General features: G+C 38.2%; 1 protein-coding gene across 6 annotated transcripts in view; it reads right to left on the minus strand.

Moving 5' to 3' along the window:
- Positions 1 to 273: 273 nt before the first annotated feature.
- Positions 274 to 25,534, minus strand: part of NFIA (nuclear factor I A) — a 303,342-nt gene continuing 278,081 nt past the window's right edge. For all 6 annotated transcript variants that reach the window (XM_050962038.1, XM_050962036.1, XM_050962037.1 and 3 more), the window contains one exon: positions 274 to 7,692. In XM_050962038.1, coding sequence (XP_050817995.1) covers positions 7,675 to 7,692 — 18 coding nt within the window. In that variant the 3' untranslated portion in view covers positions 274 to 7,674. The remainder of the gene's footprint in view (positions 7,693 to 25,534) is intronic.

Here is a 25,534-nt window from a genome sequence, read left to right on the forward strand (position 1 = left end):
TCAAGTGTTCATTGAAGAGTGATCCATAATGTTTGTAAATGGGACACCCATAGAACTGAGAAAATATAGTTTGTTACATACTTATTTACGAGTCAATTCAACTGAAAGTCCACGACTGGGGACTAGCTAATGAAGTGGAACCAGATAAAAGGCACGAAGCTGGCCCAAAGAGCTGCGTTACATACCTTGATATTAAAGTCATGTTTTAACAGGCAATAATTACCGTGGCCCCATAAACGCAAAGGGCACAGCACAAAGTAAATAACAACACCGTTTGTTAGCATTAGCAATTTTTTATTTTCCTTTTTTTGTTGCATAGGAAATGCAGTACTTGCTTCCAGTAATTGTATTGTAATGTGAGAAGGTGGTAGCACTAATGGTTGAATACAAGAGTTAAACTAATCCACACCAGCTCAAAAAACCTGCAGAGATTTAGTTGAATAAGAATGGATGCCCACAGTGATTCTCAACCAATTACAATTCTTTTTCACAGAACACAGTAAAACTAAAATGGTAGCTATGAGAGTCAATACAAGTATACGAGAGGTACAAGGGGCTCGACTCAAAACCATGAAGACAACGTGGTATTAACACGGGTACTAAGTGATTTTCCAGCAGATCTTTCACACGTCCATTAGAAGTGTTTTGTCCAGCAAACTGAAAATTAAAATGAGGAACTTGAGTGGACAAGGATCAGAGGAGCTAGGCGAATGCTTAACTGTGGGAAGAAACTCAATACAGGTGCAGAATGGGGATTGCCCATTGATTGTATGTCCACAGCAAAAAATTTTGTAAACCTTCACTGTATGGTATCAGTAACCACTATTTACTCTGCATTTCTACGAAAGTAACAAAACAGGGGTAAAGGATGAGAGTTTACAGCTGGGAAATTGTCCACCTACCACAGAACTCTAAAGTGAACCTTATTTGCCTTTCTTCTTTCTAAAAAAATTTACTAATTTGTAGAAAGGAGGAGGAGAGGGGAGATTTGGGTAAAGAACATTGTTTTGTTCACTCATTAGCAAAAGTACAGATTAAGTGGAAAACAGTCTTCCTAAAAATCCATTGTAAAAAATACAGAAGTTTACACTGTATATGAGTGTTTTCCTTTATGAATGGTCTCTGTGGAAATCAGAGGTAGCACACCTAGCATATTCTGCTATGGAACAGACCAGGGGTCAGCAACCTTTCAGAAGTGGTGTGCCAAGTCTTCATTTATTCACTCTAATTTAAGGTTTTGCGAGCCAGTCATACATTTTAATGTTTTTAGAAGGTCTCTTTCTATAAGTCTATAATATATAACTAAACTATTGTTGTATGTAAAGTAAATAAGGTTTTTAAAATGTTTAATAAGCTTCATTTAAAATTAAATTAAAATACAGAGCCCACTGGACCGGTGGCCAGGACCTGGGCGTAGAGTGTCACTGAAAATCAGCTCGTGTGCCACCTTCAGCACATGTGCCATAGGTTGCCTACCCCTGGAACAGACTAATTCTTTTTGTAATCAAGGAACATCACATGTAAATGTATAAAGACCATGTAATGGCCAGAGTGCAGCATGGAGCTGTCCCCTCCTCTACATTCCCCTTTCCTTTTAAAATTCTTGTCTATTTCAGGTGTTGGATATGACATTCTGTCCCCTGCCATGGCCCCTTTTTCTGATTGATTCTGCTCCCGTTATGGGGTGCGTAGCCCTCAGGAGGCATAAAAGGCAGGTGGGTGCTTGTGCACAGGGAAGAGGGTCTTGCTGAAGCATATACTTGGAAAGACAGTGTTCTTAGATTTGGATGAGAAAAGTACACTGAAATCCCGTGTTAATAGCAAATGGTCTTTTATGAATCTGGCCCAAAGTTTGTACAGAGTTTTGTTTGAAGGAAAAATATTGAAACTAAACAGCCACATGAGATTTTTCTTTTTTTTCTTTTTCTTTCTCTCTCTCTTTTTTGTAAGGATTTTTCCTTTTAGATGATGAGGTCTGATGTGAAAAAGGGTCAAGCATGGGTACCTGGTTAAACACTGCCCATTCAGAAAGCGCTTTCAACATCAGCTAAGTCTCAATTATGGGTTTGAGAGCTATCCTTTAAATTTAAACTTTATACATATGTTCTCTTGGAATTCTTACGGTAGCTTTTGAGACAAACATCTTACCAGGCACGGATTTCTGGTCTCAATACCCATGCCTGCCCTCTAGGAAAAAGAAAAAAAAAACAACACAAGTAATACTGAATTTAAGTAAATGTATACCTCCAAAATACTGAAAACACCCCAAATCAAGAAAAGACAGAATTTGCGTTCTCAGTGAAATATCTTTAAACCTATCTGACAAGAACCAAGTCAGAAAAAAAGACTAACATAACTTTGAGTAATATTCATACAGCTCACTAAGCATTATGGAATAGCATGCATTAATATTGTACGGTTATTTTACATCACCTATATCAGAAGGTTCTGACAGACAGCGAAGGCTACCGGTGTAGAAAAAATCTTACTTCAGAAGAGCAATATAATACAGATTTCACAGGCACTACATTTTAATATATCAGGTATTATGCTGGTTTTCTTATACTTCTTTCTGTCCTAAAGCTGGCATTATAACAATGACCAAAAAGGCAAGGATTTAAGTAAACGGAAAGTAGATACCAAAGTTGATATATTCTTTTTTTTTTTTCAGATAGATTAGTGCATAGTTCTCATGCAGATAAACACTGCTATGCATTTACATTGTTGGAAAGCAGAGTGAATTGAGCCCAAGTTGTCACATATTTGTAAATCATTTTGCCAGCCTGTAATAGCACCATGTAATGGATTTGCATTAAACATTAAATTGATTTCAGAATTGGTGACACAGTATTCACTACAGTTAAGTGCTATGGAATAGCTTCAATGTTACCTGCTATATATCAAAGCAATTTTCATCCCACTGCTATTTTATTGGAAAAAATAAAAGGAAAATGTACTCGATACTAATTAGACTATTGCACAGCCTTGGACTTGATGATGGCATAGCTGGGTTTACTGTCAAACAGTAATACATGCATTGACTTCAAGACAAAATTGGCATTGCAAGACTGATTTGATGACAATCCTGCCTAGCAGGCAGCGTTCACTTCATGAGACCTTCCTCCACCAGATCTCATGAGATTTGTTTGTTTCGTTTCTAGGTGCCATTGAAGCTCTCCTTACATTATCATGCCGGTTGTGTTTAATTTTGTTCGATGGAGGCCTTCTTAAAAAAAAAAAAAGAAAAGAAGAAGATATTTCCAGAGACACAATGCAAAGTACAATATTAACTGACATTCTTTTTTAAAAAATCACCACAAGGGGAAAAAAAATACTATTTTAGGCTATGTATCTGGGTTTTTTGTAGTTTTTTTGTACAGTAAATATTTTATAACACTGTTACTACGAAGCTGCAAAATATATGGAACAAAAACAAATAGTGAAAGAAAAACAAAGTTAGAGAGATTTTGCATATTCCTGTGGACTGACTGAATACTGCGGAGTTGAGGAAAGTTTGTGTTTCCTTTACCCTTCAACCTCAATAGAGGAGGGATGAGGGGGGAATAAAGAGCGGAGACAAACTATGCCATGGCTGCCTAACTGTAGCCCGTATGTTTTATAATAAAGGACGAGGAATAAAGAATGGCATTGCTGGGGTGCACAGCACAACAAAAGCAAGTGCCCTAGTTCAAAAAGAGAGCAATGAACTCGTGGAGGCAATTCATGACAAGAGATTTTTAAACCTTTAAATTTGGGAATGGGGTGGGCGAGGAAGGAATTGAGTATGGGTCAGTATTTGTGTCTGACAAAATTTCCAGAGATGAGGTGGAGAGGGAAAAAAAGTTGGTTGCATTATTTTTTAACAAACTAATAAAACAATTTAAAAGGGGAAGGAAATGTAATCGGATTCTGAATTAGGGACCAACACCGTCCGCCTGAATCTTGCATGTTTTCTTTATTGTAGGCTGCACACCCCGAGCAGCTGTCTTGCTCAGAACTCCAGTCTTTGTTTTACTTTGAGGAATAAAAAACTGTTTGTTCTCCGTACCTGAACAGAACTGAACTGCTGTGTTTTCTGCATGGTAATAAGGTGAACAAAAATGTAATTTAGTGTGTTTAATACTTTACAACCACTGTTGATTAACACCCTTGACCGCCTACCTAATGTTTTAAAGCCTTTAAAACATTTTTTTCTGCAATTCTGATCAGAATTCCCTAACTTTAGCGTTATCAAACTTAATGCGACAAAATACCTTCAAAAATACAGCATACCTGTACTGTCCATTTACAATGGTTCTTCAGTAGCCTACACTTCTCAAGCATAGGAATATGCTATACCATTGAGAGAAGAAAAATAACTGTATTTAAATACATACAAAACGGAAACAGGAAAGTTTTTAACTTAAATCCAGTTCCCAAAGGGAAAAAAAAGCAATTCTATGAATGCTGCCTTTATAACGAACAATCAGAAATTCCACTAAGCTAATTTGACAGAAATTTGTCCTCATTTAAACAACATTACAAAAGTCCTGCATTATAAAATAGGGTAGAATAAATCAGTGTAATCAATAAAACTATACAACATACAAATTACATATCTTCTGAGTGGGCAGTTTAATTCTCTCTCTTTGCAGCCATGACTACAACATGCTCACTAAAAACAACTAACTGCCCAAACTATTGCTTAAGTTTGTTTTGTTTAAAAAAGGGTGCAATTTTATTGTATATACAACCAATTTACTGGTAATACCTTGGCTTATAGCAAGGTTCTGACAAAATGTTTGTCTAGGCTTTTTTCCCTTCACTGTGAAGCACTGAAAGCTGCTTTTTTTAAAATTTTATTATTATTTTTTTTAGTGCACATATGTCTTAATAAAGTAATGCCCAGCTAAGTGCTATAGGGAAGGCAAAGGATGCTGGCTAGAGGATGTGATACCATATACTAACAATCACACAATACAACAGAGCAAAATGACTACTCAACCACTTATCAGACACATATGAAAATCCAAAACATTTTATTTTTTTCCTTAAATAGAGAATAACCAGTAAACAATTTTCAGAACTTGGAAGTTTAAAAACGTGCATATAAAAATGGGCATTATATACTTTTGTTGAATGTGGCTTGATTGCAGTCTGCTAATAAAAATGGGTGTGGGATCTGAAGAAAAAGGAAGGTTTTTTTTTTTGTTTTTTTTTAAGGCTTGCTTGTGAAAGGAACAATTGTAAAACAAAAATTGCTTGAAGCAGGGTTCAGCTTAGTGCTTCACAGTTTGACTGCTTCTCTAAGAAGAGCCCTTCCTGCATGTGCATTCAAAATCACATAAGTACAAAGACAAACACCTAAAACACACTGCGTCAAGTGCAGCACCAACTTTGGTCAAATAAAAAAAAATTAAAAGAAAAATTAATAATTGCTAAGCTTTTCTACATGATATAAGCAGGTATTGCATATTTTCATATATCTGGGAAAAACAAAACAAAAGGAAGACTCCAAATAAAATGTAAAATGCAGCAACATCCAAAAATACTGATAATCTAGCATCTACAGATCTCAGAATAGCACTGCCACTGACCATACAGGACAATAAACACTACTCCTATCTGCGGAACAACTAACATTCTATTTAATTCTAGATGTTGAAACTGACAATGGCTGACATAAAAGTCACATTTACAAAAAGTGTCTCCAAATGCTTGACCAGGGAAAAACCCCTTTCAATATAGGAACATGTGCAACAATTCCACAAATAATCGCTATCCAGGGCAAGGCACATTGATATGGAATTTTTTGTTTTTGTTTTTTTTTTGTTTCGTGCAAATTAAGAAAAAAAAACATTGTTTCAGGGAAAAGATGAGGAGCAAAGTGTCTTCCCAAGAATTTCAGTTACTTGATTGTATAGGACAGTAGTAGAAACCCTTCTGAAGGGCCGTACAAACATAGTTTAAAGGCAAGTGCCTGGAATAGGGATTACAATATTGTGTCTTAATGCACTCTACTTTACCCTACATTAACTATATAAAAATTAGTTACTAACACTAGAACATGCAGAGACTTTCTCTGATTAGCTGGACGTGCCAACCAGAACGTATATATATGTATAGTATAGGAAACCTTCTTAAAGTCACATGTGAAGCAAAGGGATGCTCCGCTGTCTGATAGGAAAAATCACTTGCACTCTTTTTTTTTTCTTTTTTTTTTCTTTTTTTCTTTTTTTTTTTTGTACATAAGATACAGGACGTTTGGGGTCCAAACTTTTTTTTATTTTTTTTTCAGCAAGTGCCCTTGCTTTGAACTGGCGTAAGTTGTCACATCAGCATTCGTTTCTGTATTGTTTTCTTTTTAGTCCAGAAAAAGTACCAGTTCAGGGACACAAAGGTGTTTTAATTTCTGGACCATTCTACATGATTCCCAAGGTGTCTGAGAACTGATAAACCCTATATTGCCGGAAAGACGTAAAATTTGTCAGAATTGGCATAATCCATTATAGTGACTTTTAGCTTATAAAATTAACAGATATTATGATTTAATTTTAGTTATGTGCTTTGATAACAGAAAATGATTAATTAGCATTTAATGTAGTTAACATATTGTGGTAAAAGCACCATTAGATTTTTTTTTTAAATTTTCCTTCAGTTTTAAAGGGATACAAGTTTAACAATAAAAAACATAAAAAGCAAAAATAGCTCCCCTTTTTCTTGCAAGGCTGTTTTTTACCCCAATACTTTAGAGTCCTGGGGTGGAAGGACTTGGAAAACAAAAATAGAATTTTCAACAATCTCTATCTTACAAAGATATTTAGCTATCCAATGAAATTGCACTTTACTCAATTCAAAATTCGATTGTTTTGATTCCTGTCAGTTTCTGTCAAAACAGACCAACTTCCCCATTTCTGCATGAATTTTTGTGTCATTGTTGAAAATTGTTGAAAAAATGTTATGTAAGTGCAGCATTTCAAACTTTTTTCTTTTTTTTCTTTTTTTTTTCTTTTTGTGAATAGTAGTAGTGTGATGTTTTAAATCACTCTGCAACTTGAGTGGAAAAAAACCTGTTGAAAATGCTCAGATTTTTCATGTTATGTATCTAACTGTATCCGACTGTAAAAAAAACCCCAACAAAACAAAAAACTGCATTTTTTCCCAATCCGTTACAGAAAAACATGCCCTATGTCTGTCCTGTACGTTTCTATATTGCAGAATTCAGCTACTACAAAAGTTACAGGTTAAGTGTGTTTCATGATTTCTCAAGAAGTCTCACACCTGCATGGGAAAAAAAATCAATGAAAATGCTGTAAAACAAGTTAGGCTCCATATGGAAAGTGTGTTACAACAGCGAGTCAGTAAGCAGCAGCAGAGGCTAGTTCTACCCAGTGTCACCTAATACTTACACTACCAATGAAACACTTCAAAAATTACAAAGCCCAACCATTTCCAGCACCATATGAGAAATCACAACAGTCCCGAAGGTGTCTAAAAAAATCTCAAAAAAGTTATGGCCTTTGCCATTGACCATAACATTTGCCATTTCCATGTACTAGTTGTTTGCTGTCGATATCTGTTCATCTCTCCTTCCACTGACGTGAAGTAACTGCACTGTGTTGCTGCTGCTTCCATGTTACAGAGTTGGGAAGGAGTCAGGTGGTCTGTCCGGTGGGTGATGGGAAGCTGTGACTTTTATCCCAGGTACCAGGACTGCAAAACAGAGAGAAAACCTTTCAGCTGCTTGTAATTACAGATGTTTTGGAAGGAGCCGCGAATAGCAGGGCAATCCTCGTATTCTAAACAGGGGGACAGAGTTTGAGGATATTTGCACAGATTCGTTACCACTCACCCTTCCCTGTGAACTTCAGGGTGGCTGATTTTAGCATTCCAAAGATGATACGGTCCTGAACCCAAGGAAAACTGAAGTGCCCCAGTCAGAGAAATCAACTTTTTCCACGGGATCAGAATAAGCCCAGCAGGGCCTGCATGGGAATCTCATTTACACTAGGGTAAGTCAAGAGTAGCTACACTCAAATCAATGTAGCTTTATTTTCACTGGGGCGAAACGGGTGTAAGTGAGATCAGAACAGGCCTGATGGATTCACCCCAGTGTAAAACAGATATGAGTAAGATCAGTATCAGGTCCTGGGATTCTAAACAGAATGTGGATTTAAATTTGACTGTGAGGTACTGCACTCTAGGGAATTAAAATAACAAGAAGTAACTATAGTTTAAGGTAAAAGAGTATAATGAGAAAGGCTCAGGTATGAGAGACTTGTTGCTGAAACTCATTTTATATAAGCTCCTGTCATATCATATTAGGTGCAGAGTTGAACACATACATACTGATGACAAGTTTTACCAACTATTTCCTCCATTTCTTTTCATCATGTCATGTGATTTATAGTACAGCCACCACAATATTATGTATTAATATTTATAGAGGCCCCTAAGGCAAGGTTCATGCTGGACTTCAAGATTCTATGTTCTTGCCACGGTGGTAGGCTCTACAGAAGCTGATAAAATAAATAATATGGTATGAGAAATGTTGTCAGTAATCCAGTTTCCAATTGACTTCATTAGCTAACTCTTCCTTCATTCCCCTTTCTGAGAGCAGCCATACCATCCCCATATCTATTTCAACCCTTGCATACAAATTTTGTATTTGTACTCAGACAGGCTGTAATTAAATGAAATAGTTTTAATACACAAAGCTTATAAAAAGAAAAAAATTCTTCCAGGGGTTATGTAGCCACTGTTTATTTTATTTTAACAGCAGTGCCAAATCCTGCTCTCCTTATTGATTAAACAGTCCCATTGATTTTGATAGGGTTATGCGCACAGATAAGGCAAGCAAGAATTGGCCCCTGGATGGTATCATAATGATCACAATTTTCAAGGTGTTCTGAACTTTACATGTATGTTTTACAATCATAATACAAATGTTATAGCTTTCAGAATGGTCTGAATGGACAAGGATGAGCTTTGTGAAAGTGCACAGCAGGGAGCAAAAGGGTTAAAATCCAGTCTTGGTCATTCAAATAGGTAAAAATCCTTTTATTGCAGAGGTCCAGTTGGCTACCATCAAGGTTTGCCTGATCACATGGATAAACAGCTAAATGATAGTTAAATACATTGGAGTAAGATTTACTGGCCTCACAAGCAGACTTTTATTTCAAGAGCAGATTTTTTAAAAATACACTTCCTGTATTCAGACGTGCATTATTGTTAACCACTAGCTTTAAAGAACTCAGGAAGGCAAATCGCTCTGGCAAATACACATCAACACCTTCCACTAATTCAAAAAAGGAGTAACTGTGCACTATCTAGACCTCTGCTAAACTGGCATTATGATTAGACCTTTCTAGTCTTTGGACATCTCATTTTTAATAGATCGGATTTGGATTATTGGGGTGCCAACGTGGTCTGGAGTTTTAATTACTGAAGTGTAAGGAAACCGGTTTGAAACTCCTAATCTTCCTTCGGTGCACTTAAATGCAGTATTTCTTTTAATGATTCTTAGTGCACATTCTGGACTGCAGGGGGTGCACTTTTCTATACCACATTTCTCCCTGCTACTCACTGCATTACTAAAATATTCTGCAGTGCTTCTGCACTTCTCTTAAAAAGCAAAAAGTTTCTTCACATATCTTACTATTCAGTGTGTGCCTTGCAGACAAGGTTACCCCAGAGCAGCTCTGTAATCCTTCACTGAAATAGGCTTTATTGATTGCTCTGGTCTATTGTTCCCTTTTCAAGTCCCCCAAGTTCAAGTTCATCCTGGTGTTACATCATGTCTGGTTGCTAGGAGCAACCAGACAGACCCAGACGTGACTATCATTAGCAAGAAACACTCTGCTCTCCTCCCACCAACCTTCCAGTGGCTCTGACGTAGCAGGCCCACTGCAAACACATTGAAGTATTTATTCTGCCTAATTTATGACCTCCACAGCAAGAGAGACCCCCACTCCAAAAACTAACACTGTTGTATATTTAATTAATCTGTCTTTCTCTGGCACTTGGGAAAGTTAGACAAAGGTCTAATTATTGCGTTTCACTCCCCACACTTCTCTTTTGGGGCTGAATATTTGCATGGGAAAAGGAACTACAAGACTCAGTTCAGCTTCCCCCACTCCCCCTCCAAAACACCTTTTTTTTTCCTCCACTGCCCTATTGACATTTCATGAAATACTTTAGCTGCTTAAGGGAATTAGAAAAAAAAAATCTGATGTGAATGTAACTCCTTCCGAGTTGGTATTCTGTAACACAAATCAACTCATGACATGTTTAAATTTAAATGCTAACCACACACTCTGAGAGTTACTTTAAAGGTTAGTTTTTAATCAATAGAAGTTGCTGACTCTGGAGTTTTTAGCTGCGCAGTGCAGCTCTTGTGCCTTTGTCTAGCATTAGGCTTTCAAACTTTTTTTTTTCTTGAGATGATTTTACCAATGATTTGCAGACACAGAGTGCTATTGTGCTCTAGACTAACAACACGTCAATAAAGGAGTAGAGTTACCATGCACTGGGGTGTCAATATGACTCCTGCAGACACAGTTCAATCTTAATACCAATGAAAAACTTAATTTACCCCTTCAGTATTGAACTGAAACATATTTTTGTAAACTTGTGTCCAGTGACGTTGTTATCCAAATGGCCTTCACATAAAAGCTGATTTTAAGTGTAAGAAATTCAAATGACAAACACATCTGAATGGCACTGGTTACTTTTGCAACTATTCTTTGATGAAATATTTTATATGCTGAGACAGCAAGAACAGCTAGATTGAAACAGTGCATTGTCTCATCAGATCCCGCACTGCTCTCAAGATACCATTTCAATGTATATTTTATAAAAGAAATACACATGCCTAATTATCCTGTTTTTCCTAGACAATTTTTTAATATTTAAGGACCTTACATATGAGTTTAAATCTTCTTGGATTATATTTGAAGAGTCTGATTATCCTTTTGACTCACCTTTCCACTGCAAAGGAGGAGCAGACCTCAACATATAAAATGAAGAATGTGTATGAGGCACATAACAGAATATGCAGCTCTGAGATGTGTGATTTGCAGAGTTCTTTGTATGATTAAACAGCATAGTGAAACAGGCAAACCCAAATCTATACATATGGAATTTTCTGCCATTGTTCCCCAACATAATTTAAAATGGACTATGCTTTCTGGCTACCACCTACATTTTATCCTTCTTTCTTGTCCTGCAATCTAACTTACTGCATCCAGCTGGGGAACAAAAGTATTTCTTTTCTTAATTTTACATCTCCATTTAAATTGCATGCAATATCACAACCCAATGCAGGATGAAATTATCTTTGTGCATTTTACCAGAAAAGCAAACATTTAGCTTTGATCCAGATTTTTTTTAAAAAAACATACTGCAGTGGGGAATTTGGAATTAAATGAATCCACTGGACCACAAGGTCCTAGCTAAGTAAAATTACTGCTATATAGTCAACAGTATTACTACAGTTCTGTATTGACCTACAGAGTATCTCACTGTCCTATTCTAGTGTTCAAGGTGAAACATCAAAAAGAATTCTGCAGTCCAGTACAAGATCTTAGCTTCCCTTTCTCCAGTCAAATGAAGAAGTAATCTCATCAGGTTGAAAAATGCTGACTAAGGATTTAATAGAGTGCCTGCAGATGTGTGTCATCTCTAAGGTATTCAACTCATGTAATGCAAAACAGTTCCACACCGAATGTGAGTATAAAATTCCATTTAACCATTACGGAGCTCTATTTTACTGTTCTCGGAGGAGTATTATTACACTTTCCCCCCCTAATTTACAGCACCATGAAAGTTGAAGCTTTACACTGCCAGTATCTTAGAATTCTCACACTAGTAAGGTTTTATGAACCATAAACAATATCTACTTGACTGAATCCTAAACAGGAAGACTGAAATGGCAATTATGTTTCTTTCATAGTGCCAGTCTATTTGTTTTTTTTATGCTATTCTGAATATAGCACAGGCACAGACACAAAACCTTAAGCAACTTTTGGCACTTATGTCCTTTGTACTGGAAAGAACAACCAGGAAACACACACTGGAAAGTGGCATATTTACAAGAGATAGGCAGACAGCACTTCACTGATTTTACTAACAGTTTTGCCTGGGTCAGAAACATAGAATCAGGCCCAAAGTTTATTAAAATCTCCTCAAAACAGCCTTCCTGTGTGATTTATTTTATCTTGGCTCTGAACTGTAACCATAAGCATTTTCTGCATGTTTTAAAACAAAACAAAACAAACAAAAACTTGTTAGAATTACTTCTACCTGAACATTTCCTGAAGTAACAATGAGGCCTTTCACTTAAAGCAAAAAGTGGAGGTTGTAAAGCAGCAGTATCTGTTTTTCAAATTAAAAAGTTAAACAAAAGTCCTTGAGGGCAAAGTTTAACACTGCGGAAGGAGGTGGTTAATGTGGAATCCAGAACTGGGTGTGACAGTTGGCTTACTTCTCTAGGCTATGTAGGTTATTTGAGGACATTCACACATTTAAATCTCTCACTAACTCCACACATAGGAGATTTTTCTTCGCATAATCCATTTATGTCTAAGGCTTTGTCCACACTAGACCCATTTTTTTAAATTCCCGCTGGTGCCGCTCCATTGGTGGTAACAATGGTTGAGTTTTGGTGTAAGCAAGCATCAATATTTTAACCAACGTGATGTAATTCCTGCTTTGCTACCACTAGAATAGCTCTGCTGGTGGGAATGTGTGAGGGGTAAAAAGTCTAGCCGCGATATAGCCTAAATGAAAACAACAGTCATATAACTTGACCCCCAAATGGGGAAGCTGTTTGGGTAGCAGTACTGAATCTTAGCCGCAAATGTGAAACAGTTGTGAAAATTCATCACCATGCACTAATTCTAGTGATTTTCTGGCATTGACTTAAAGCTCTCAGTAACACACTCATTTACAGCAGGTCATTTGAAATGAACAGGGCCAAAATCAGACGTTCTATGAAACTTCAAAGGTGAACTGTATTCCACGTAAGCAGCTGAAGCTCTATTGAAGTTAATGGGGATGCACCTGCTTTTTACCAGGCCTGGATTTGCCCACTGGTTTCAATAGGGTTTCACCAGGCATGAGGAGAGACGCACTGTGTCTAAACTGACAAGTGAATATTAAAGACATTCCGAGGGCATTCTGAGGTCTACGGCAGTTATTTTTCTTAGTGCTAGGATTATTATTCAGTGATTAAATTTTTCAAAACTAAATACCAAAAGGGACAGAAACAGCAACCTGGTCATCCCCAAAGGGAAATAAAACAAAGTGAATCTTCTGGTTGTCCAAAGTCTAAGTACAGTATAGGCCACTCGCCAGCATGAGTATGTTTGCACAGCCTCAAAAAGATAAAACTCCTCCCTGGAGGGGCACAAGTCTCTAGGTGAGGTGTACAGTAGCTCTGTATTCAATAACTTTTGTGAGAATGCCAATTATGGCAAACTGTACTGAATTATGTGCAATAATTTTGTAATATGGACTTCTGGCTGCTGACTACTAAAAATGCAGGAGTCCAAACCACTACTATCTTGGGACTAACCAACTTACTTCAGTTAAGAGTTCCTCTTGGTTCAAACCTCAAGTTGGAAATAACTAGTGCTTTTACCCCTTAAAGTCACCCCAGCCTCTCCAAAACCTTTTACAAACGTACTAATACAGTAACTATTGCTGTTGTTCCAGACATCTGAACATTTCAGCGAGTGTCTCAGCTGGCCCCAGATGTTTCTTAAGCATAAAGCAATGTTCTGAGCTTTAGACCCCCTGCCTTCAGAACTTGAAGAACAGAGGAAAGGTTGACTGAACTATGACAGTCACATTTAGTCTGAATATAATACAGTAAAACTTATCAATGGCAAACGTTTGCAATGTAATCCAGCCAGCAGACCAGGCACTCTGAAGATGATGTATAAATCATGTATTGTAACTTAAGATCTAAATTAGATCTACGAGAAGAAAACTCTCCCCATTCCCTGACTCTAAGTAAAAGAAAGTGATCGCACAAGAAATCCATTTGTATTTTATTTTAGTTTTAGTTTTGTTTTTCAAGTCAAGGGCTCTGTTTTATTTTATTTTGGAAACACTGTGTGAAAAAGAGAGGTTTGAATTTTTTACCTCTTTTCTAAAATGTTAAGAGAATGAGCCCTTTTATTTATTACTAAGTTGACTTTGAAATAGGCAAAGTAGGTCTTCTAAACTTCACGGCAAACAGTGAAAGCTGGCCAGGGCTAACCCGCAAACCAGTTTATACGGGGGAAAAAAAGGAAGAAGAAGAAGGAGAAGAAGAAAAAAGCAGTCAAGCAAATGAGAGAGAAAGAAACAATCCCATTTTGGTTTTTGTTAGCGGGTGGCTAACTACATAGATCAGAGACTTTTCAAAAAATAAAAACCCCCACTGTACACAAAGCACAGGAAAATGTAAGGAAAAAAGGAAAAAACTAAAAGCAGCTTAGAATGTGTTAACTCTGCCATTCTGTCAGCTTAAAGAGTATTTTATGCTTGATCAACAGCTCTCTTTTATTATGCTTTTCTTTCATTCATTCAAGACATCAAAGAATTGAACCACCAGTGTACCTGATCTACTAGAAGAACTTGTAAGGGTGTTCTAAAGAAAAGGGGGTAGTGGGAGCCAGACACCCCTGCAGACAAGGCAGTTCAAAGAGAATATTTCAACGATTACATTTTGTAAATCTTTTTATGAAAGACAGCTTACTTCCTGCTTTTTCATGAAAAATAGGTTCTATCCACTAAAGTGAGCCCACAGTATGAAAGTTACTTGAGATCTGAGGTACAGCAAGGGGATTAAGGCGAGCTGAGATCTTTCAGAGACTTCCAGTGAGTTCTCTAATATTTGTTGCTACCATACAGTTTTCTGATTGGAATACAAACAGTCTTGCTGGTGGCGGCAGTGCAGCTAAGACATTTGAACAAACTTTCAACACATTATAAAAAATGGTTTTGTAGTATTCCAAACAGTCCAGGCTAAAGTCATCTCAAATCTGCCAGACATCCCTAATCTAAAATACAGCACACAAAGCCAAGCCAGCTGTTTACTTTTCAAAGGCTGTGGTGGTTTCTGCATTGATAAACCTCAGACACATGGAAGGGGATTCTAGCCAAGCCACACCGCACTGCCCTGTCATCTTTACATACAGTCATAGAACAAAAAAGGTTATTAAAGCAAACACTGAAGTACCTTGCACCAAAAGACCCTCCACATGGATATTTCCTGCATTTTTGCCAAAAAGCAGCAGTTTTTTCATCCATCCAATTCAAACTTTCATTAAAAACACTGATTTGATGACTAAAAATGGTTTGGTTGTACTCAGAGATGACCAAAGCATGACCCACCAGACAAATATAGCCTTCAAGGTTCTACAAAGTGGCCTGCAGCTGCTCTCATCTTTAATATAATTTGGCCCATTAATAGTAGTTCAAGTAAACAACACTCCACTTGAACTGAACAGAAACACTACATGCTGGGTCCTGTAGACGGTGTCAATTGCACCTTTGTGTTAAAATGCCAGCAACCTTGGACTCCTTTTGTATCTTCTGTTGCAAGGAAAACCAAGAATCCAAAACACTAATTTTAGCAAAGAAGTGAATACATAATTTAAAACAAAACATTTTGGATTCAAACGTAAATGTTTTTTGAATTCTATCAGCTTTACCAGTTACCTACAAATCTCCACAAGGCTTATTCTACCACGGGTACAATTGCAATTTATCAAAGGAGAATAGTAGTTTAACATTTATTTATTTAAATCCTACCTATTTCCTTCCCCTCTTTTGCTATAAAGCATATATCTAGATTTAGATCTACCCATATTGATATAGAACAAACTCACAAAGGAGCGCTATATATATTGTGATTACGAAAAACAGTATGACGTGGTTTTATAACATTTCAATAGGAACAATTCCTGGTTCTAAGACCATTATGAGCTTATCAGCTTCTTAATCAAAATATCTTTGATTTCCCCCCTTAAAATTACTAAACACCCTCTTACACATTATACTAGGGATGTTCTGATATCGTCTTTCAATTTGATGCATCAGGAATATATTTCCAAGTCACTTTGCACTCTACCCAAAATTAAATATGCAGGAAAGTTTGGGATAGAAATCTGTTTCTCACTGGCACCTCTCTCCCCTTCCCCCCACACCCCTTAGTGCTGGTACCGTTCTAGCAGCAACATGGTTTCCTGTTCTACAGAGCAATGCTTTCTGTCCACTTCTACAGGAACAGATTTGCAAGTTCAAGTTCAGGTTTAAACTAAATAAAACGCTTCTCAGGAGTCTATAGCCAGCCCTCATTTACATGTGATCTCTCTGAACCTCTTCTGCGTTAGCTTGCTCTGTTTCCAGGGCCCACTGAAGGAATGTTTTACAGTTAGCGCCTGCAGTGCTTTCTCAGGCATTTTAGACCCAGAGGCCCAAGTTTCAAGCTGCAGTATTAAAAGTTTCCACAGAACTGCTGCAGAGAGAGGGAAGGAGGGAGGGAAATAAGGTGAACAATATCTTCTTAATTATCTCTAGATAGATCTACAGTTAAAGTATTGCTTTTTAAAGGGACATAATTTATTCTAGAGGTACAGTGTTATAACAGCCAGCATGTACTTTCACCACACTGTAACCCTCTCTGTTCTTCGTTGTACTCTCTGCTCTTGTTGTTTTTTGCAAAATTCTTTGTTACCAAGCTCCCTATACTGTACTTGCAGTTTTATTCAATTTAAGCCAGCCCCTGCTGTCCTGAGACACGCAAAGCTCCCACTGAAATCTGGGGAGTTTTGCCTATATCAGGACTTCAGGAACAAAGTCCTTAAAATCCAAGACTTATCTACACTTTTTTCTTTTATTGCTTTAGACAATTAGAGGAAAACACACACACACAAAAGCCAGTCAGGGCCTCCCAAGTTATATTTGTGGCTTGGCAGCTTAGAAACACACACACACACACACACACATACACACACACGCACGCCTCTGGGACTCTCACTCCTCAATTCAGTGCCAACTGGGAGCAATGATGGAGAATGAGATTATGTTCCTGAGCCAGGGAGAATGTGCAGAGTCTGGAGATGGGGCGTGGAGGGAGAGACGGAGGTGTTTTTAGGGGGGGCTGGCTACCCTCTGTCTGCCTGCAAGTTGTTACAAGGACTCAGCCTTTTGGCTTTGACAGTACTTAGGAGAAAGGCTAGTTATTGCCAGTCTTCTGGAGAACAGGGAGAGTGTCATGTAAGAAACAACCCAAGAGCTGCATCTGGGGCCGGGGGGATGGACTTGTTGTGTAAACCGGAAGGGAGGGTAAACCCCCTGCATCCGTATTAAAACCAGCACACAGCTCAATTTCCTCTGAAAACCCTCTCTGGGACTGAATGTTCCAGAGGGGGTGGGTGGGTGTGGGTGTGTGTGTGTGTGTGTGTGTGTGTGTGTGTGTGTGTGCGCACATGTAATGAGAGGACAGGACGAGGGTGCTTATGTCTGATGATTGGACTCCATAATCTTAGAATATTTTTATATTGCAGTAGCATCCCAAGATGCTGATCAGGATCAGGGCCTTGTTGTGCGAGGTGCTGTACGAACACACAGAAAGACATGGTATGTGCCCTGAGGAGCTTGCAATCTCATGGTTATATCACCTAGCTACGTGCACAACCAGAGTGTTAAAAAAAGTACGGGGGTATTTTTTGCCCTGGATCTAGGAATTACTGATGTCTTGCAGGCATCACAGCAGATGTGGGTCATGAAGAGGGATTTGAAGGAAGAGAGGGCTTGCAGACTACTTTAAAGAAGGAGCTCCATGTGTAAGAGTAACATAGATGAGAGCACAAAGATGGTTGTAGGAAAAGTAAACAAATGAGCAGCCATGGCTGACATCGCTGAGAGCAAAGGAGGAATGAATGTCACAATAAGAGACAAAGCAGATAAACAGGGAAGAAGAAAGTTGTGAAGGGTTTTGAAAATAAGGATACGAAGTTTGAACTTGATGCAGTAGGAAAAGGGAAACTAGTGGCTGGACTCAAAGAGGGGTGCCTGTGACAGACAGGTCAGATGATCTTAGCTGTTTCATTTTATAAGGACTGGCAGAAGGACAATATAGGGGTCAGGCATCCAGGGGAAGGAGGTTAAGTAATCAAGACATGAGATAACCACTGTAGAAATGTGTACAGAAAGAAAAGGTCGGGTGTTAGAAATGTTAATGAGAGAAAAGCACCAGGATTTTGACATGAGGTGGGTGTACTGGGCAAGGGAGAGGGAGGAGACAAAGATGACCATAAAGCTATAGGCCTGAGCAACAGAGAGGATGGTGACGTTATCAATAGTGATAAAGAATGTTTAGTCTTCTTCAGACTAAATAAACCCAATTTTTTCACTCTTTCCTCATAGGTCATATTTTCTAGACCTTTAACCATTTTTGTTGCTACACTCTGGACTCTCTCCAATTTGTCCACATCTGTCCTGAAATGTGGTGCCCAGAACTGGACACAATACTTCAGCTGAAGCCTTATCAGTGTGAAGTAGAGCGGAAGAATTACTTGTCATGTCTTGCTTACAACACTCCTGCTAATACAGCCCAGAATGATGGTTGCTAGTGTTACATTGTTGACTCATACTTAGCTTGGTTAGTCACTACAACCCCAGATCTCTTTCCACAGCACTCCTTCCGAGGCAGTCATTTCCCATTTTGTATGTGTGCAACTGATTGTTCCTTCCTAAGTGGAATACTTTGCATTTGTTCGTATTGAATTTCATCCTATTTACTTCAGTTCTCCAGTTTGTCCAGATCATTTTGAATTTTAACCCTATCCTCCAAAGCACTTGCATCCCCTCCCATCTTAGTATTGTCTGCAAACTTTATAAGTGTACTCTATGCCATTATCTAAACCATTAAGATATTGAACTGAACCAGCCCCAAGACCAATCCCTGCAGGACCCCTCTTGATATGGCCTTCCAGCTTGACTGTGAATCACTGATAACTATTATCAGGGAACAGTTTTCTAACTATTTATGCACCTACGTTATAGTAGCTCCATCAGGGCTATATTTACCCAGTTTTTTTAATGAGGTTATGCAAAATAGTATCAAAAGCTTTACTAAAGTCAAGATATACCCCATCGACTGCTTCCCCTCATCCACAAGACTTGTTACCTTGTCAAAGAAAATTATTAGGCTGTTTTTTACATGATTTGTTCTTGACAAATCCATGTTGACTATTATTTATCACCTTATCTTCTAGTTGTTTGCACACTGCTTGATTATTTGCTCCATTATCTTTCCAGGTACAGAAGTTAAGCTGAGAGGTCTGTAATTCCCCAAGTTGTCCTTATTTTCTTTTTAATAGATTGGCACTACATTTGCCCTCTTTCAGTCTTCTGGAATCTCTCCTGCTTTCCATGAGTTTTTGAAGATAATCGCTAATGGCTCAGATATCTCCTCAGTAAACTCCGTGAGTATTCCAGGATGCATTTCATCAGGTCCTGGCAACTAAAAGACATCTAACTTGTCCAAGTAATTTTTAACTTGTTCTTTCCCTATTTTAGCCTCAGATCCTACCTCATTTTCACTGGTGTTAGATATTTGATCGCTACTAACCTTTTTGGTGAAAATTGTAACAAGTCATTTAACACTTCTGACATGCTCACATTTTCTGTTATTGTCTTTTCCCCCTCATTGAGCAGTGGGCCTACCTTGTCCCTGGTCTTCCTTTTGCTCTAATGTATTTGTAGAATGTTTTCTTGTCACCCTTTATGTCTCAAGTTAGTTTCATCTCATTTTGTGCCTTGGCCTTTCTAATTTTGTCCCTATATGCTTTTAGTGTTTGTTTATATTCATCCTTCATAATCTGACCTAGTTTTCACTTTTTGTAGGACTCATTTTTGAGTTTCAAATTTATAATGTTACTGTATTATAAAAGTGTATCAAATGAGGTTTTATGAAAGCCTAGGACACACCGGTGATTAATATCATTGTGAAATGTATGTACTGACACTATATAAGGAATTATGAATACTCATCGATACTGTGTTTTACAGACTATGACCGAACAAAGGGAGAATTAGATTTTACCCAGGCAGGAGGGAAGACAGCTTTCCACGTGTCTCCAATGAAGTTACACAAGATATGACCCAAAACAATAGCAGTCCCATTTACATAGAAATGAGGCGGGGACTGGGAAGACCAAAGGGAGGGAAGAACAGCATAAGGTCATCCTGCCTTTTGAAGCAAGGCCATCGTTGGTGTTCATCACTAAACAGACACAAGGCAACAGAGCTCTTGCAAGCTGAGAAAGATGAGTCCTTCAACCAAGGCAGGGATTGAAGTCTCTGGGGATTGAATATAGGTGAGAAATCTGCTTAGGCAAAGATCGTTCACCTTAGGAAGACAAGGGAACCCAGCACTTTTTACTTCTGTGGAAGGTCCTGACTGAGGGAAGGTCAGACATGGCAGCAAGAAAGAAGACTGGCAAAAGAAACCATTTTGAACAAAGCCTGTCATCTTGCTAGATTAAGTTTTAGACTTTTAAATGCATATTTTTACTTTGGTTTGCTTGTAACCATCTTGATTTTTATTTCTTTTACTTGGCATCACTTCGCCTATTTCTTACTGTTAATAAATTTGTTTTATTTTTACTACAAACCAACTCAGTGCCATGCTTGCAGGGAAGGGTGTACTTATGACAATTAAGTTAATAAGCTGTAATGTGTTTGGGTCCCTTTAACGGCGCAAACAAACTTTATTATTTCTCTGAGTGGTCCAGGAGAGGGATGGACACTTCAGGAAAAACTTTTTGGGGAGTTTCGGGACGGGGTGTGTTGGAGTCACCCTGCAAGTAGTAACCAAGACTGGTGGAAGCCAGAAGGCTGCCACTGTGCTATACGAAGGCTGCTGCAGTCAAGACTGCTAATCCAGGAATGTAGGGCTCCCAGGCGCTCAGGGTCTGACATGCACGCTTATCTGCTTGTGGTCGGTGTTCAGGCTGTGAGCCACAGCAGCAGAGCATTTAAGGTACCCAGGGTTTCAGGGCAGACAGTGACACAACCACTCACTGGTCTGGATTCCATCCCAGAACTTGACAACTGTATCCTGCTACACTGAACAAACTACTCTGAGAAAAGTTCAAGGCCATGCACAATACCTAGGTTTAATTCCTGGGATCAATGTTTTGCTCCCTGGATCTGCTGAAACAGCAGTGGCAACATGCTCAGCCTTCGGGGATGGACCAAGGAACATTACATATTACACTGCAGAGACCATCTGGCCCAGCTAGACATGGCCAAATAAAGTCCAATGCAGCTCTCGTTGGCCAACAAAGGTCACAATTATACAGGATCTTGGTGACTGAGATGAGGAAAAGAAACTATATTGAGGACTAAGGAGTAGGGAGTCTTCTATTAAAGAATATGAAAGTTGTTCCGTACATCACCAGTCTTTGAATGAAGAAATACTGTATTAGATATGGCTGACTAACGGGGTTAGAGTTTTGGCCAATGATAAGTGATTTTCAAACATATTATGATGTGCCAATAAAACTAGCGGTAGATTTCAAGACATTAAAAGTCAAAATATGAGAGTTTCCTGATTCATTATCATAGTTTCATAATATTTGTGTATATAGCAGGGGAAATGGATTAATACTAATTATCAGGTTTAGTAATAACTAACTAAACTATCTCAATTTACTTAATACTGTCAGAGGAAATAGACAAAATTACCACTATAAATGCTGAACTTTAAATTAAAGGTTCCACTTCACTGTTTTATGAATCACTGTATGTGATGCTCTACAATGAAAAGATACTTTTTAACAGTAGCACCGTTGTATTCAATAACCGAGCTCCTCAGCTGTATTTGGAATCTTAGCTCCTTATTTTAAGTATTTCCTGCATTTACTCCGTACAGTCCTGAAAAAGCCAACAGTGCTATGGGAGAATGAACTGGATCCTAGTCTGGCTCATGCAAGATCAACACAATTGTTAATATAGTTCCAATTGGAGACAATGGCATTACATAGGTGGCATAAAGTGCAGAAGCGGAGGTATCAGTGATTTACAGATCCCAGGTTGAGCTTACAAGTCTGGTAAGTTAGAATAAAACATCTCTGTACTTATAAACTGAATAAATTTTCTCTGGGATCACTCAGGGATAATAAATATAGAGCCACGTGATGCAATTTTTACAGAGACACTTTTCACAGTAAAGCTGCACTCTCAGTCTTTTCCTGCAAAGAAAATGGGAATTTTAACTTTTGTCTTAACTTCTCTGTGAAAGACGAACGTTATCCAGTCTGCACCACACAATTATTCATAAGCAGAATATAATCAGATTTAAAAAAAAAATCAAGGAATATTGCATAGCAGTTACCTAAACTAACTCCTACAGATGCGTCTATTCCAGTTCCCACTACCATTGACTTCAATGATGGAAAGACAGCCCAATATCTTAGATTTATACAGCAACCTTTAACCTAAAAGACCACAAAGTGCTTTATACAAATTTTAAAAAACCATAGGCCAAATCAGCATGCAAATAAAGACAGAAAAAATATTGTGCGTTCAAACTGGATACATAAGCACCTAACTCAATGCACTGCCTCTTATGTATGACATTCCTCTCTTCTGTCTTATTTACAATGTTGTAGATATATCAAAGTACAGAATAATATACGTAAATTTGTATACAAGGGCTGCATTTCACTGATGGATTAAGTGATTTCCATTTATTATATGTAATGAATAAAAAAACGTGCTCTTAAAAAATTCGGTCACATCCATTAGCATGTGCAAACAGTGGTATTTGTACACAGTGTCAGAGCCTGTTCATGAAAAATGAATATACCTGAAGATTTTGCGTTTATATTTTTACATGAATCTTGGAAATTTGGATATTAACAATATTCATATTACATATTATGAAGTTAAGGTTACAAAATGTTTTCAAGTATCAGAGGGGTAGCTGTGTTAGTCTGGATCTGTAAAAAGCGACAAAGAGTCCTGTGGCACCTTATAGACTAACAGACGTATTGGAGCATAAGCTTTCGTGGGTGAATACTCACTTCGTCAGACGCATGTAGCAGAAATTTCCAGAGGCAGGTATAAATATGCAGGAAAGAATCAGTCTAGAGATAACGAGGTTAGTTCATTCAGGGAGGATAAAGCCCTCTTCTAGCAGTTGAGGTGTGAACACCAAGGGAGGAGAAACTGCTTTTGTAGTTGGCTAGCCATTCAGTCTTTGTTTAACTCTGAGCTGATGGGGTCAAATTTCCAAATGAACTGAAGCTCAGCACTTTCTCTAATGTTTTCAGTTACAGCCCCTTTATTTCTCATGATCAGAAGTTTTCCCCAAATTCACCTTTTAGGGGGTACATTTTTAAACTGTCCAAGAGTTGTCTCTGCACAATATGGAATTTTTTGGGAAAGTTTGAGGAAAATCCCTTCAGCTGATTCTGACTTAGGTGAGAGTGAAATAAAGACATTTTTGTTATTTCAAAAACAAATTAACGACATGTTTTCTAACTGACTACATCAAAAACAGCTGACGTTTGAAAGTTGAAACTTAGCAAGCTTTGAGTAGTCCACCCGAAGTATCACCTAGTTATGACTTAACTAGTTGATGTAACCTAGTTATGACTATTTGAAAAATGCATGCTGAATATGTGCATTACAAAATGTCTAAGTTTGCAGGCATCACTTTGAGACATGAACACGGAACATGCATAAACCATGTTCAGTGGTCCCAGCTACCTCCTCCTCCTCCTGTACCCTCTTTACATTAACTTGGAATAATCTGGCTCTCTTGTCAGTGAAGTACAGGGGTTTGGGGGATGAGACATTTACTGCCTTACCAAGGTGCCTCTTTGGCTTATGTTTATAAAATATATACTAACGTATTGTTTTGGTCCATTCCTGTAGAATGCTATCTTGCTTGTTAAGGGCAGAGAATCTACCTGTAGAGGTCTCTACCTCAGTTCTTGGCCCCTCTGCTGAGACCACTAACAAAAGATGTCAGTTGCAGTAGTGGTGGTTTTTGTGATGTTAACACATGTCCATTGAGAACTAGGCAGAGGCTATGGCCTTTAATTTTTGAACTTTACTGTATTGTATGGTGTGGTCCTAATCCTTTACTGTAGACTATTTAGTGAGGAGTCGCTAAAATATATATACAGCAGATGGCAAAAATGTTAATGCTCCAGTGAAAGGAAAAGCCATGTAAGTGTTGACCTTTTCCATCCAGGTCATACGTGACACCTATTTGGTTTTGTCAGATTGTGTGGAATTTACAGAGCACATACAGGTATCAAATGTGAAAGCTGAACTACCATAAAATGTCTTTCAAAGGCAGTCATTTCCAAAACCCCTTGTAAAAAATCAGTAGGTGTCTTTTTAATGACATTATATGCACACGTTCTGTATACAGATTTTAAAGGCCTCCGTTAGCCCTCTTTGTAAATCCCAATCACTTATTAAACAGCAGATCTTAAACCACTACTCCTAGCAAAATGTATGTTACAGAAATCAGGCTAGGCATATAAATTGTTACCATTACACAGTTACAGTGACTTCTTGCCAGGGCTTTAGAATATTCTGAAGATCTCCTCCCTTCTTTTTTCTCTGCCTGACTCCCAAATCAACAGTATTGATAGCATATTGTCAATCAGGGAAATGTGATTTAGCAGTATCCTAAAGCAGTCATGAAATAAGAGAAGGAACAGAAAACTTGCTCAAGTGTGAGATCAGTGTTTTCCATAACATGCTTGTCGTCATGTAGCACCCTAACTGCCACAATTAATAATGTAGAAGGAGCTGATTAACTTAAGTAAAGTGCTCTCTGCTAGGTAAACACCTAAAGATCTATTGGGCAAAAAAAGGAAAGAAACAACAAAACATTTTTTTTAATGTGGACACATTCTTGCTTTCTATTCTGCTCCTGTAACAATTACTGTAACTAGCCACTCTGACAGAGTCAATAAATCGATGTGGGACCTGATGCAGCAGTCAGGCAGACTAATCCAATGCACCGTTATCTGCAATGGAGGTTGGGGGTGGGGGATGGGCAGGAAATCAGCTAAGACAAATAAAAACAGTAAGAGGGACATAACTGGAGTCTCACCTTATGATTGTATGTTTGATATGTGTGTGTGTGTGTGGGTTTGAAAAAATTTGCAACTTTGCAAGTGGAAAGAGTGTGAGCAGCACGCACGGTATTACCAAAGTCCCTGTAGTATTTCAGTCAGTCACAGGAATCTGCAATTCAATGGGGATCACCACCCCATTACAGTTAACCGTGTCAGCTGTATATCTGATGAAACAAACATTCACAAAGTGTGTTCTGAGGCATGGAACTCCTTTTGCACCAATTACTTTAAATTCTTTTGGATCATCTAACGGATTTGATGGCAACCATCCCCACCCATCCTCCTTCCCAAAAAACAAATGAACAAATCAACCCCCCCACACCCCAAACGTTATTAGTTTTAAAAGCTGTTCTAGAAACCTGGGAGGCCTTCTCCATGCATTCTAT

This window comes from Gopherus flavomarginatus, chromosome 7, assembly GCF_025201925.1.
Source record: "Gopherus flavomarginatus isolate rGopFla2 chromosome 7, rGopFla2.mat.asm, whole genome shotgun sequence".
Lineage (NCBI taxonomy): Eukaryota > Metazoa > Chordata > Testudines > Testudinidae > Gopherus > Gopherus flavomarginatus.